Genomic DNA, 13,822 nt, shown 5'->3' on the forward strand with positions numbered 1-13,822 from the left:
TTTGAAATATAAGAATCATGCTTTAATATTCGTGTAAATTTCAATTAAACGGTTCGAATCAAACTTGATCCTATCAGATGTTTTACCTTACCAATTATAAAATAATACCACATGCCTATAGTTGTATAATTACAAAATTAAACGGTCTATTAAAACATGCCTCTGATTGTAAAATACCATTATAACAATTACTATCAATTATAAAAATGCCGGATTTATTACTATTTTTAGGTTTGCTTGTTTAATAATTTTGCAGAAATTACCACTTAACAATTAGAACATAAAAAAAATATAATAAGACACTTGAATACGTCTTGCAAATTAAAGTAAATTGTAAAGATAAAGATGATTTGGAAATAATTGAGATATTGCTAGTATGACATAAAAAGTCCACTAATATGAATTGTGCAAATGTAAATTCTCTTATCTCCATCATAATATTAAGAAAATAGATGTCATAATTTGCCAATAACTGTAATTGAAAAATAAAATTTGAGATTAAATATCAGCACTCTAATCAAATAATTTACCTTTTTCTGATTCTATGCGTCATTTTGATTTTTTTTTTTTTACGTGTAGAAGTCTAAATGCTATTTAGACATGTACTTACCTGACACAAATTGTATTATATTTCTCATTGGTCCTGATTTTTTTTCATTTTTTAAATGTCATTTAAGAAACTTTTTAATTGATTTGTTATGTTTTTATTTCATTCTATTTTTTTATATCATATAAATAATGTTATTTTTTATTTGATATGTCATTTTGGATGAGATTTTGTTTATAAAAATACGACAAAAAAAAACATATATATTATTTAGTATGTCATTAAGGAATGTTATTTACCTGAATATGTCATTTAAGAAATGTTATTTACATGAATATATCATTTAATATGTAAGGACATTATTTGTTATTTCGTCTGAATTCGTTTATGAAAATATATTATTTTGTATGATTTTTTTTTTATTTTCTTAAGATGTATTTCTATTATAACGCAAAGGCAAAATACTAGTAATATTTTAAAGAGGAAGAATCCTACTATTATTGGAATCGTACAGACCATTACATGATAACTTCTAGCTTTATGTTGAAAAATGTTTCCATTTGAAAACATAAAATCGCAAATTAAAAAGGAAAATCGAAAACAATTATCAAGATCCAGTATGAATTACTGCTGAATTAAATCAAAATCTTAAATTGTGCTACAGTTACTACTGTACATCAGGTCCATGACCCATTTTACTATGCCTTATTGACTTGATGAGGCAATACCTTATTTAACTTCATAAGACAAGCAAGGCATACTAAACCAATTCCTATGCTTTTTTCCAAAGCAATACAATTCATGATGCCAAGAAAGAAAGAAAAGTTAAAACCTATTTCACACTTCAGTTCTATAACTCGTATTATATATATATAGTTATGTCCCCACTTACAAAATATATTATATTGACCAAACTAAATCCACTAAATTAACCAATATCCTTTCCTCTTCCTATTTTCTCTCATTAAACCAAACATATATATAGAACATCAAAGGTCCAAATTGACAACTAGTGTACCTACTCCATGGCAAATAAACCTGACAAGCGTCAACAATTCCGTTTCTGGTATCCATTTTGGGGAAATCCATCCACTGCCTCTTCAAGACCTCCTGCTTCGGCCCCACGACCATCCCCAACAAACCAACCTAAACCTCGAGCCACCACTCAGGCACCGGCTACACCAACTCCACCAATCAAAAGGACTAATTCTCGCACTCCATCACTATCGCCATCACCATCATCATCACAGGCAAAGCAAAATCAACCCAGAAAGGTTTCTCGTATTCCCTCATCACCACTACTGTCACCGACACAATCACCATCAAGACGATCATCCCGATTAGACCAAGTCAAGCAAAAGACCAAAGACATAGATGCCGAAAAATCACTTGAAGCTTCTAACCAACAAGGTACAAAACAAGAAGAAAAATTGTTCGATAAGGAACCAATTGAACCCAAGGCACAAGATCCCAAAACCATAGATGATAAACCAACCTCTCAATCAAGCAATATCAATGGCAATAGCAATGTAGAAAAAGAAAATGCCACTAAAGATTTAGAGAAAATCGAGCCTAGATCAATTACTTTCGATCCTCTCATTAGTGATAAGGAACCAATTCAACAAAAGGCACAAGGTGCCGAAGCCATAGATGATAAACCAACCTCTCAAGCGAGCAATAGCAATGTAGAAAAAGAAAATGGCTCTAAAGATTTAGAGAAAATAGAGCCTAAATCAATTCCTTTTGATCCTCTCAATAGTAATAAGCCTAAGCCTACCGAAACTGTTATACCTGACAAAAATCCTAGTGAAACTGTTGAACAAAAAGAAGAAACTGATGCACAAAAAGAACCAAAACCAAAACCCCAACTAGAATTAGATATGGATCGTAAGGAAAATGAAATAATCAAACACGGAACAAGTGAACAAGTGCCAAAAACAGAAGTGTCAGAAACAGCAAAACCTATTCAGGAAGGAAACCCAAAAGATATAACACAACCAAGTACTAGTGATGTTCACCATCTCGGTTCTAACAACCAAAGCGAAACTAATAATTCCGTGAACAACAACAACAATCATTCTGACAATGAAGACCGAACAGCAAGAGAAAATTCATTAACTGATAATCCAAAACGAAAGGAAAAGATTGCAGCGAGTCCAAGCTCCACTAGAACAAGCTTTCAGAAAGATATCAAAGGTGGCATTTCAAAACTCATACAGAAAATAAGTGCCAACAATCAATTCAGCCCGGGAAGTGATAGAGGTACAAGTATCATAACTCTGGCAGGCGAGAACAAAGGTGCTTCAATGTACATAGGTCAGGAGAATGAAGAGCAAACCAGTACTTTCACAGGGAGAGCTCCCAACGGGAAGGACGAGATTGAAATTAAAAATGATGAAGAAGATTCCCAAATATCAGCAAATGTAAACAGCAATGTGCAAAGCATCAATAACTCGGTGTTGCGAGAAAGTAAATGCGACACGAGAGATCCAGGCGTTCATTTGAGATTCTCAAGTGCAACAAAGAAAGAGAAGATGAAGAAGAGAGAGGCTATTCGCTTGCAAAATACAAATTAACTAATTAACTGTGTGATAAAATATTTACATATGTGTGCTATAGGTTAATTAATTTGGTATGTTGTATAATCCATAAAGACCAGTGTATTTAAAATAGTATGGAGGCAGTAGCTGAGAAATAATTTAATTTGTCCTCAGTCTTTAAAATGTGTAAATATGTATACATAGGTTGCTACATCAGGTTGTCTGTTGGTCCTACAATTTGTTATGAAAGTTTGACCAAGTCAAATAATTTGAGATCTTTAATTGCAGGAAGATTGTATGAGGCTCAACCATTTCCATCTTTGTTTTGTTTTTTGTTTTTTGTTTTTTAATGCCAGCCCACCTGATGGATGATTTCCATTTATTATATGAGTATATGTTTTGAAATTTTACCATTTATATATTCAATAAGAATTGGTTAATAAAATTATAAAAAGATATATAGACAAAATTGAAAATTACTTATCTAAGGAAGAAGTGTCTATTTGGGAGGGAAATATTTTGTAATGTCTATTTTTTTACTGGGTTCCCTTGGCTACGTTTTGAGATTTTCATCAAATTCCATGGAGGCTTTCAAGTTTTAAGTAGCGTTAAATTTAATCTTCTTGGTCTTATTCGGTTTTAGATTGACTCCTTTAAATATTTAATGCTGGCTGATTAGTTTAAGACAAAATACCAGTACAATTTAAAACTGTAGAAGCCTGATCTAACCTAATAAGAGCTACTTGTACAACCTAAGACCATAGAATCCAAACCTTTCTCACCTTGATTTTCATCAGAAACGTAATTTATACGAGATGGTGAACATCACTAGAGGATTATAAAATTATAATCCGACAGAAAAATTTCTACGAAGTATCTCACTTCCAAGATGGTGAACACTAGAGGATTATAAAATTATAATCTGACAGAAAAATTTCTACGAAGTATCTCACTTCCAATGTAATATAAGATTTTATCAGTGTACCTCTCCTGAGCAAAATTTGCATGATATCCAGATTTCCAATGCTTGCAACAGAATGAAGTGGTACTTTAGTATTGTCGAATCAAGAACATTTGTTCTTTGATGTGTCCAAGAAACCTGAAATAATAAATACTTCCCTTTTTTATTTAAAATTTAGCGACAAGTTACCTCAGTTTCTATTTAGGAACTTTTTTTTTTTTACTTTGAATACATTTCATATTTTCATTAGTTCTTCCTAAAAGTTACCTCAATTCCATGAACTTCATCACTCTGTTCATCACTTGCCCGTTCCTTCCAAAATCCTGCATATATTTTACCAGAACTTCAGATTCTTGAAAGCTCGAAACCAGTAATAAGAAGACACTTTATTGCACAATTGATAAACTTAACTTTTAGAATTCTTTACTTTTTATGTTGCCAGTTTACAACTACTCTAGCCTATTATCTGCATCAACTTGAGTTTGTTGAGGATAGTAAACAATATTGACGAATTATATACAAAAGAACATCAAACAGATAAATGCATAAAGAAAAGGATTCATAAGAACAATGTTAAATACGAAATAATATTACCATCTTGTTGTTAGAAGCCCCACAACACTAACAGATCCCCGTGCATGAATCATGAATCCTACCCGTACTTATTCCAATTTGCACACCTCAGAAATCACCAAAACTAAAATCATGTAGCTCCTCAATAGAGAATTAGAAGGACATCTGAGAGAATGTCTTAATCTGTGCCTCTGCACCTAGTCCAAACCGTGCTCCAACAGAGATTCTTGTGCTTGCATTGCGGAAAATAGCAGCACTAAGAAGAGGAAGCGAGAGAGAGAGTGTTAAGTATCCAAATTTCTAACCATAAAAAAACAGCAATTAATGAAGAATAAAATAATACCTCTCGACTTGTTTGAGGAAGATATCAGCAACCTCATTGTTTGAGAGCTTGAGCGCCAGATGAATAAGCTCTAACAATGAGTCCTTAAGAGCTTGATCAGAGAACCTGTCTGTTTCTTTTATCATTTGCTTTCTTTAGTGCCCCAAAAATGAGAAAACGCGTTACTTTGTTTTGCAATGGGTGCAGTAATGTTTAATATAGGAATCTGAATTTATAAACATTGTTTTTGACCAACAACAGGAGGTCTTAATGCTGTGATTCTATATTGTAATAGAAGATTTATCCATTCAAAATGCATATATTTGAAGACAACATGCATAATATCATTTGGAAATATGAAAACTGTTTGAGGAGGCAGGAGCATGATGAGCTTTGATTGATCAAAATTGAAGCAAAATAGTGAATATATTTACAGGTTATGGAAGCTAACAGTTATTGAATCAAGTATTACTGCAGTATGCAAGTCGTGTCGTGGCTTTCCAAGTATTGTCATTGTCTATGCTTAAATAAATGGCTAAAGTATTTTAAGTGCAGTCACAAAAATAACATTGTTTATAGAAATATTCCAACTAAACAATTTAGTGAACAACTGTTAATAAGCCTAGTATTAAATTATGTCTGATAACAAACATTCTCTATTTAAAAAGAACAATGATGGTTCCAGCTTGCTCACTTGGCAGCAACTTCTCCCTAATCAATTAAGCACAACCATTGCTTTTTCTTGGATAATAACTTAATCATTTATGGAACAATAATACCCAAACCAATAGACACTACTAAACTGACCAGCAAGGTACCAAGCCTAATTTGATTCTTCTGGAACTACTTTTTTTCTAATTAAGCAATTAAAAAATAAAATAGCAAAAATAAGACAAGAAAGGATAATTTTGAGAACCAAATGGTACGTGATTGGCATGAGAGTTACGATTTACATCGGTCAAATCCAGCCTCTTATAGTTTTCATTTATCGGCTATATAAAACCATACAAATAAGTCTTAGATGTTCATTTAATTAAAGAGTAATTAAAATAAGCAGATTGTAAGAGGCAATGTTATAGTCCTACCGGCTCAATGGTGTGCTCTTCTCCTATTCACTGGTAGCATATGAAAGCACATCTCCAGACAAAATGCTCTATTTTTATGAACTTTCTCCTTTCCTCCACCAAATTTAATGCAATTTTCACTTGGATCAAACTTCATACCAGAAAAACTGAAGTGCCTGGAAAATCACAATTGATAGTGTTAATATAAGAAACTCTAATCTGCTAATCAAACTACAAACAAAAACTAAAACAGGAAATTCAATAATTAAAGACCTCATGATAAAAAAAAATGATATTTTGCGTTAATGTCAGTAAGAAAAAATTTCAAATTTTTTTCCATGTTTTCTTTTAAATAACACAAAACAGAGCAACAAATCCCATATTAATCAACTTATCAAAATTCACCTTTGTATGAGAAGAAAAGAACTAAAGCCGCAATAAGTCAACCATTTGGGAGGCTTATAGAAAATAAAGACAAGTCATATCTTGAGAAGAAATATTCGAAAATTGAAAGAGAAGTCAATGGAGGAAATCAAATGTTGGCCCTTTTATATGAACGCAACCAAGGTTAAAGTTTCTGATACCAATAGCTCAAAAATTAATAGCATTGATTATAATAAACGAATCTAGAGGAATGAATACTGATCAAAGAACACTGACAAAAATACAATGGAGGTGCAGAACGGACCACTTGAAATTTAGTGCATTGGATTTATCTTTGACATGGTAGTATTTTTTGGTTGTTTCTACATTTTGAAGACCTCCCATCGTGTACAGTACCTATTAAATCAAAAATACATACATGCAAGCTAAGGCTCAGAACCATTGACCCTCCTTTCTTTGAGGGCCTCGTCCATAAAAGCACATTATTAGAGACACATAATAGATATCAGCTTAAAAGACCTGCTGTCAACAATATAGACTTAATAAATCAATTATAATGCTACAGAGAGAATTGCCTCAAAAATAAATGCAAACCTAACCTAATTATGCTATCTAGAAAACATTAGAGGATTGTTACTGGTATCGTAGTGATATGATATCTGGTCCAGTGATACCACAAATTGGACCATAATTAACTCCTCATAACAAAGGCGGCTTGTTTATACCTGGTCAGAGAGAAGTAAGAAAACAAATTAGCAATTATTAGCAAGCAAAAGATACAATGCATTCATTCTTGATTCAAATTGCATAAAAAGCATATTTGGCTGCCATTCAAGTGCAAAACAAATATTCTTTTATTCCTCTAATGTAATTAGGTACACCTGCTACATATAACAAAGAGAAATGTTCTTTGTCCATTGACGTTTGTCCACGAATTGTCCACCACCTTATCCACTCTAACTGATTTTAACGACTCTACTTTCCTTTTATAAATCAGATCTCTCTCTCTCAATCCTCCGCCTCTCTATTTTTTTCATCTCTCTTTTGAAAATCCTGGCGAGGCTCTCTCTCTCTCTCTTCTCTTCTGCTCCGGTAGTGACGGTCGCGACCTAGTGGAGAGAGACGATCTAAGAGAGGCGATTTGGAGGAGCGATCTAGTGGATAGATCTAAGAGAGACGATCTGGTGGAGATAGATGAGAGTGAGGTGATCTGGAGAAGATAGATAACAGTGAGGCGATCTGGAGCATAATCAGGTTATTTTACAGTATTCACTTTGTAGTTTTACAATATGCATCTTGTGATTTTACAGTATTTTGCTACTGTCAATTCATTTTTTGTTGTATTTTGTTTCTGAATGTTTGAAAATTTGAATGACGTTTTTTATAAGATTTGTTATTTAAGTTACATTATTGAATGATGAATTTTACAGGATTGGTGCAAGTAAAATGACACTTTTTCTTTATGTTTGAAAATTGTTATTAGATTGTTTTACATAAGTTACAGCTTTGAATTATGAATTTTACAGGATTGACGCAAGTTAGTTTTATATGATATATTTTGTTATTTTTTAAATGTTATGTATATCAGTTTATGTTATAAATGGGTTTGGTTTACGGTATAGGTGACAAATTTTACAGTATATAAGTAGTGTTTTCATATTCATTTTGTATTAGTTATTATGATATGTGTATGTTACATTTTATATTAAGTAATTTACAGTATATAAGATATACAAATACAGTGTTATGAATACATTTTGATGTACATCATTATATATTTTTTTGTTTGTGTCTAACATTCTTTAGTATTGATTTTTATAGTTTTGCCCCAATGACTTTTGATTTGAATGAAGATTTGGCAAGTGAAAATTCTAGCGTGAATAGTGTTGCATAAATTAGGGTTGTAGAAATCGATTTAAATGCCGAACCCAATATTGTGGGAGATGTAGGAATTGAAGAATCAACAGAGTCAAACATTGGGGTGAACAAATTTTGTGTGTAGTCAACAGATTTTTGTTGAACAGATGATGGATGTATGTATAGATTTAGAAATTTTACAGTATATATGGTATTAATTTATGGTTTATATTTTGAAATTTACAGTATACATGATTCTTTGCAGGTTGTAGTTTAAGCTGAAATGTAGCATTTTTTACATTTTATCTTACAATATACATGGTATTATTTTATGGTTTAGATTTAGAAATTTTACAGTATACAAGATTCAATTGAAAATTTACAGTATTATTTGAAAATTTTACAGTATACAAGATTCAATTTTACAATATACAAGATTCAATTTTATAGTATACAAGATTCAATTTGACAGTATACAAGATTCAACCCAGTGCGGAAGCTAATAATTAACTCTAACTGACAGTAACCACTAATAACCACTAATAACTAACTCTAATTGCCAATAACTTCCTATAATTGTAATTTCCGAAAGTACAATTTGAAAATACATTTATTTTGTCATGTTGTGCAAGTTGCAATCTTTTTCTAACTATCATGAGACCACTTCAAATAGTTGCTGGATGTTTTGTGATTAACTGATATATTTTATGTGATATATTGTATAATTATACAACATTAGAAGTAATTTTACAGTATTCACGCATGTCAAAGCTGTGGACAAATGGTGGACAAAAGGCTGTGGACAATTAGACGCTTTCTATAACAAATTACCAGTAAAGACCACAGTCAGACAAATTTTTGTTGTCGTAAAGGAAGCAAATCTATTAATAAATTTTCCTGTTAAAAGAAAAATTGAAATAGAAACACAAACTAAAAATAACTGAACAGTTGCACAGAAAACAGGAAATAACTTCATTTAGCTTCCTACAACGAATTGTCCATTTTCGTGAAAACTACTGAAAAAATTGAAATGAAATTACAATGCATGGAACTCTGATAAGATAATTTGGACATACATTTAATGAATGAATTATTATACAACTGAAAGTAATCACTAAATCACTTGCGTTAATAGAAAACGCGTACCACGCATACCAAAAAGAGAGATTTATTCCAATTTGAGATAACTATATAATTGGCAAAAAAAAACTTCACGAATAGATTAAACAATACCAGGCTACCAGCCATAAAAAAACAACACAAACCAGTGATGGGACCAGAGGCATTCTTTGCGAGAGCACAGAGGGTTGAAACCAGAAAAATGCTCGTTGAAAGGGGCAAAATGGTGGAACACGCGCAAGGCCATGCCGGAGGAGAGAGAGGGGTAAGCCGGACGGATTCACATCCCCTCAGGTTACCTGACTGAGTACAATTAAATCGGACGATCCAAGATTGAAATTTTTTAACTTGGAACGAATCTCAAAGTACAAATAATACTGCCCCCTCCATCAACCCTAACAGGCACCATCTGATATTAAATCTGGGCCGTCCGTTTCAATTTTTTTTAGTAGGATACGGATCCAAGGCGGACGCGGTTGAGAGGGCGCTCCAAGTAGGAGTGCGTATCCTCTGAGATATCTCAAGTTTTACGTGACCGACGTGTCCGGTGCCTATTCGGGGTGATGTAGGGGTCAGTATTATGTGTGCTTTGAGATTCGTGCAGATCATATTTAAACGGTTGGGGTTCTCCATAAGGTCACGCAAAGTTTGAGATATCTCAGGCAATACGAATTCAAGTAGAAGTGCCGCGAGGGGGTGCGCGGAGAATTTCGAATCCCTAATTATCACCCAGGTAGCTGAGTTGCAAGCTGAAAATTCGGACCGTTCTTTTAGTTTGACACAAATCTCAAAGCAGATCCCACAGTCTCAATAAGTTCGGGATATCATATTGAATTTGATCTGGGCCGTTCGTTCTTTTAAATTGTACATCATCTGAAACACGGACTCGAAGAATTCACAGGGTTTAGGCGGAATTCGTATCCTCTGAGATATCTCAAACTTTGCGTGACTTTATGGTAAATCCCAACCGTTTAATTACGTTCTGCACGAATCTCAAAGCATACATAATACTGACCCCCTACATCACCTCCGAATAGGCACCGGATACGTCGGTCACGCAAAAGTTGAGATAAGCGGAGAAGACGAAGGAAACAGGTGTCGTCACTAAAATTCAGATCACTATATTTAGATTGCTGGAGACCGTCGGATACAAATCAAACGGCTGAGAAAGAGCCAGCATACAGTGCAAAATCCATCCCAAATTATATATATAAAATAGATAGGACTCCGGGTAGGGGCATTCAAACGGTTCGGTTTTTAACCGAGTCGGAAAATTTCGGTTTAAATTGATCGTTTTTTCAGTTTAAATGGATCGGTTTTGGGGTTTAAATGGATCGATTCGGTTGAAATTTTGAATAATTTGAGTTTAAATAGATCGGTTCGGTTTAGACTTCACAAAACCGACTAAACCGAATTGATCGATTTTTATTGGTTCGACTCTAATTTTATTAGTATTATAATGATTTCATTAAACCATACCGGACCGTAACGAACCGAACTTCAATTGTTGTGTATGATAATGTATTATTTTCGTTAATAATGAGTACCAATAGGTTTACTTCGGTTTGAATCGAACAAACTAAAATTTACTCCAGTTTGTTCAGATTGGTTCTTTTGATAGGTTTAATTAATTCGATTCGATTCTATTTTTGAAAACCAAAACAAATTTGATTTGATCATTTTACTTCGGTTTGAACCGAACCGACCGTTTGAACACCCCTTCCGGGCATCCCTCAAATTGTGAGGTAAAAATGAGATCCAAATTTGTGTAGCTCTTTGATTCCTGAACTCTTGAACCATAATAAGTTCCTCTTTTAATTAAATTAAGTTTGTTTCTGAATAAAAACAACTCTTACTGGCGGAACCCTTGACATCTTTAAAATGATATTTAGATACAATTTTATGCAATTATAGATGTAACTTGGAACATTATGTAAAATGAAGTCAATACCTTATTTACAAGTTCGGCTAGTATGACATTGGTGTCACATGATACTAACTTCAAAATTGATTGAATAGACTTCAAATGACTAATCCAAACCGTTCAAACTAATTTACTTTATGAGTGATGCGTTTACATGCAATTTTTTTTTTTATATTTTCGAGTTATTTTAGTATGAAATCAAGCGGTAAAAATGTTGAAAAATGAATGCATTAAAATTAACTTAAAAACTCACACATTTGACCGCTTGACTTGATACCAAATAAATTCAAAAAGTTATAAATTTTACATGTAAACGCACAACTAATGAAGTAGATCGGGTTGAACGGCTTGGATTCACCATTTGAAGTCGATCCGATAGATTTTGGAGTTAGTGTTATATAGACTGAAATGACATTGATGTTATACTAGCTAGACTCCTTATTTACCTGAATTACAAACTTGCATGAGGAGGGTGTAATGGAATTAAATTGTTGATTTTTTTGGATAATGGTTTTGGTATTTTACTGTTCTTTTATTATTTTTGATGATATTTTTGCTCAAATTCTCAATTTGCGCCCTTTTAATTTATAACAGGTTTTTATTGGATGCAATGCTAAACTTCATTTTTTCTGGGCTAAATATTTTGGCATGGTTGGTGAGAACTTCTAGTTTTATTTTGCTACATTTCATTTTCAGTCCTTTGAGAAAAGGAAACAAAATTATTTAATTTTGCGTTCGTTAAGATGTTATTTCTTTTAAGTTTGGGTGGGCTGGCGAACTGCCACACCAATATTTTCATTAAAACAATTTATAAGTTTTATATTTTGTTGATGGTATATCCGAAAAAGTTTTAAGTTACTATTTTACAGAAAAGAATAGACAGAGTTGATATAGAATATATTTTTTTTTTTACTTTTTTAATCAGGTACACATATAATATATGCGCACCTATAAAAAGGTGGCACACATATATTATCTGTGCAACCATTTTTAATAGAATTTAGTCAAATTTGATATAGTTTATGAATGCGCAGATAATATTTGCGTGCTACAACTCGGAGGTATGCAAATAATATTTGCATACCTGATAATATGATTCTTTTTTTCAAATTTATATCAACTCCATATATTCTTTTATGTAAAATGGTAACTAAAAAAAATCGGCCAAATATTTGGGGTTCCTTTACGGAATAAATATTTGAGTATAGTTATCATCACTAATTATTTGCCTTGTGTGTTTGAAACTCCAATTTTATTGATTTTGTAAAAGGAAAGCCAATAAAAAATAAAGAACAAAAGATTCAGATAAAAACTTTGTTCCAGTATCACAAATCACATCATTTAGCCATGGGAATATCCAAAGCAAAAGAGCTTTGGTTAACCCATTTATAAAGGCAAGAATCGCCTACTACTTTATGCAAAGAAGTATCGTATATTATTTATTTATTTCCTACTTTTCAGCAAAAGAACAGATACGAAATTAAAAAGACGACGAAAAATCGGATCGAGCTTTGATTCTGATCAGATCTGCTCCCACGCTTCACAAAAGGTTCTTTATGTGAAACCACGCTACTTCTAATTCGGATAAGCACAATAACATAGCAATAGCTTGTATTCTACTTGTATTTGAAGAGTCCGTATCTCCCCAGGTACCTGAGGTGCAATTAATAAAAATGGACGGCCCAGATTAATTTCATTCAGACTAAACTCAATCCGGTAGCTGTTGAGGCAATAGGGACCTGCTTTGAGATTCGTGCCACGTGAAATGAATGGTCCAGATTCACCACTTGCACCTCAGGTACCTGGGGTGATGCGGATTCGTATTTGAAGGGCAATTGCCTGATTTTTTTTTTTCTCTTGTATATATTTTGTCCCCTAGTTTTAAAACATGTCTCCAATTGTAAAATTGTTATATTAAAAAGAGGATGGCTCAAATGCCCCATTAATTGCATGTCCTAATAATATTTAACATTGTTATCTCCATTTTCAATTGAATAGTCTTGCAATACAGTTGGAAAAATATAAAAATACATATAATTTAAAATTGAATAGTCTTGCAAAATAAGTCTGGAATATATTGTATAAATAAATATGATTTGAAACACAATCGATCAAAATTGCTAGCATGACATAAAAAGAGATTATTGTGAATTGATACTTATTTAAGGTCAAGAAGCACAATGAATAATCAGAAATGGAAGAATGGGAATGAAAGTGAATTCATACCCTCTGAGTTCACTGAAATTTTGAGTTAAAATTTGGACCGTTCGATTTAAATTCGCACTAATATTAAAAGGCCTCGTACGTTATGAGCGTGGGGCGAATTAGCAGTTTTTAAGATTCAATATTGATTTTTTTGTTTTTTTTTTTGCAATTTATAAAGCATATAGATTTAAATTATTCTTCTAATAATGCCTAAACATGTGCTGGCTAAGCAAATTAACCCCTAAAAAGTTACAGAGGTCAGTGGGTATGCAAACCCTATGCAGCGATTTTTTTTTAAAAAAAAAAGCATCGCTAAACTTCAAAAA

General features: G+C 32.6%; 1 protein-coding gene and 1 long non-coding RNA gene across 2 annotated transcripts; one reads left to right on the forward strand and one right to left on the reverse strand.

Moving 5' to 3' along the window:
- The first annotated feature begins 1,395 nt into the window (after nt 1-1,395).
- On the forward strand, nt 1,396-3,669 carry LOC144573291 (uncharacterized). Its single transcript, XM_078323034.1, has one exon. The coding sequence runs from the start codon at nt 1,573-1,575 to the stop codon at nt 3,121-3,123; it is 1,551 nt and encodes a 516-aa protein (XP_078179160.1). The 5' UTR covers nt 1,396-1,572; the 3' UTR covers nt 3,124-3,669.
- Nucleotides 3,670-3,993: 324 nt separating this feature from the next.
- LOC144573391 (uncharacterized) lies at nt 3,994-7,040 on the reverse strand. The gene is made up of 4 exons (XR_013517949.1): nt 6,810-7,040; nt 4,643-6,183; nt 4,316-4,371; nt 3,994-4,186 (listed from the first exon to the last, which is right to left on the reverse strand). It is a non-coding gene; the product is annotated as an uncharacterized LOC144573391 (long non-coding RNA).
- Between the last annotated feature and the right edge of the window lie 6,782 nt (nt 7,041-13,822).

The sequence above is a fragment of the Carex rostrata genome, chromosome 21 (genome assembly GCF_964058835.1).
Source record: "Carex rostrata chromosome 21, lpCarRost1.2, whole genome shotgun sequence".
Classification (NCBI taxonomy): domain Eukaryota; kingdom Viridiplantae; phylum Streptophyta; class Magnoliopsida; order Poales; family Cyperaceae; genus Carex; species Carex rostrata.

Bases quoted from the DNA above. Each gene is read 5' to 3' on its own strand.
- LOC144573291 (XM_078323034.1), top strand. From the start codon at position 1,573: ATGGCAAATAAACCTGACAAGCGTCAACAATTCCGTTTCTGGTATCCA.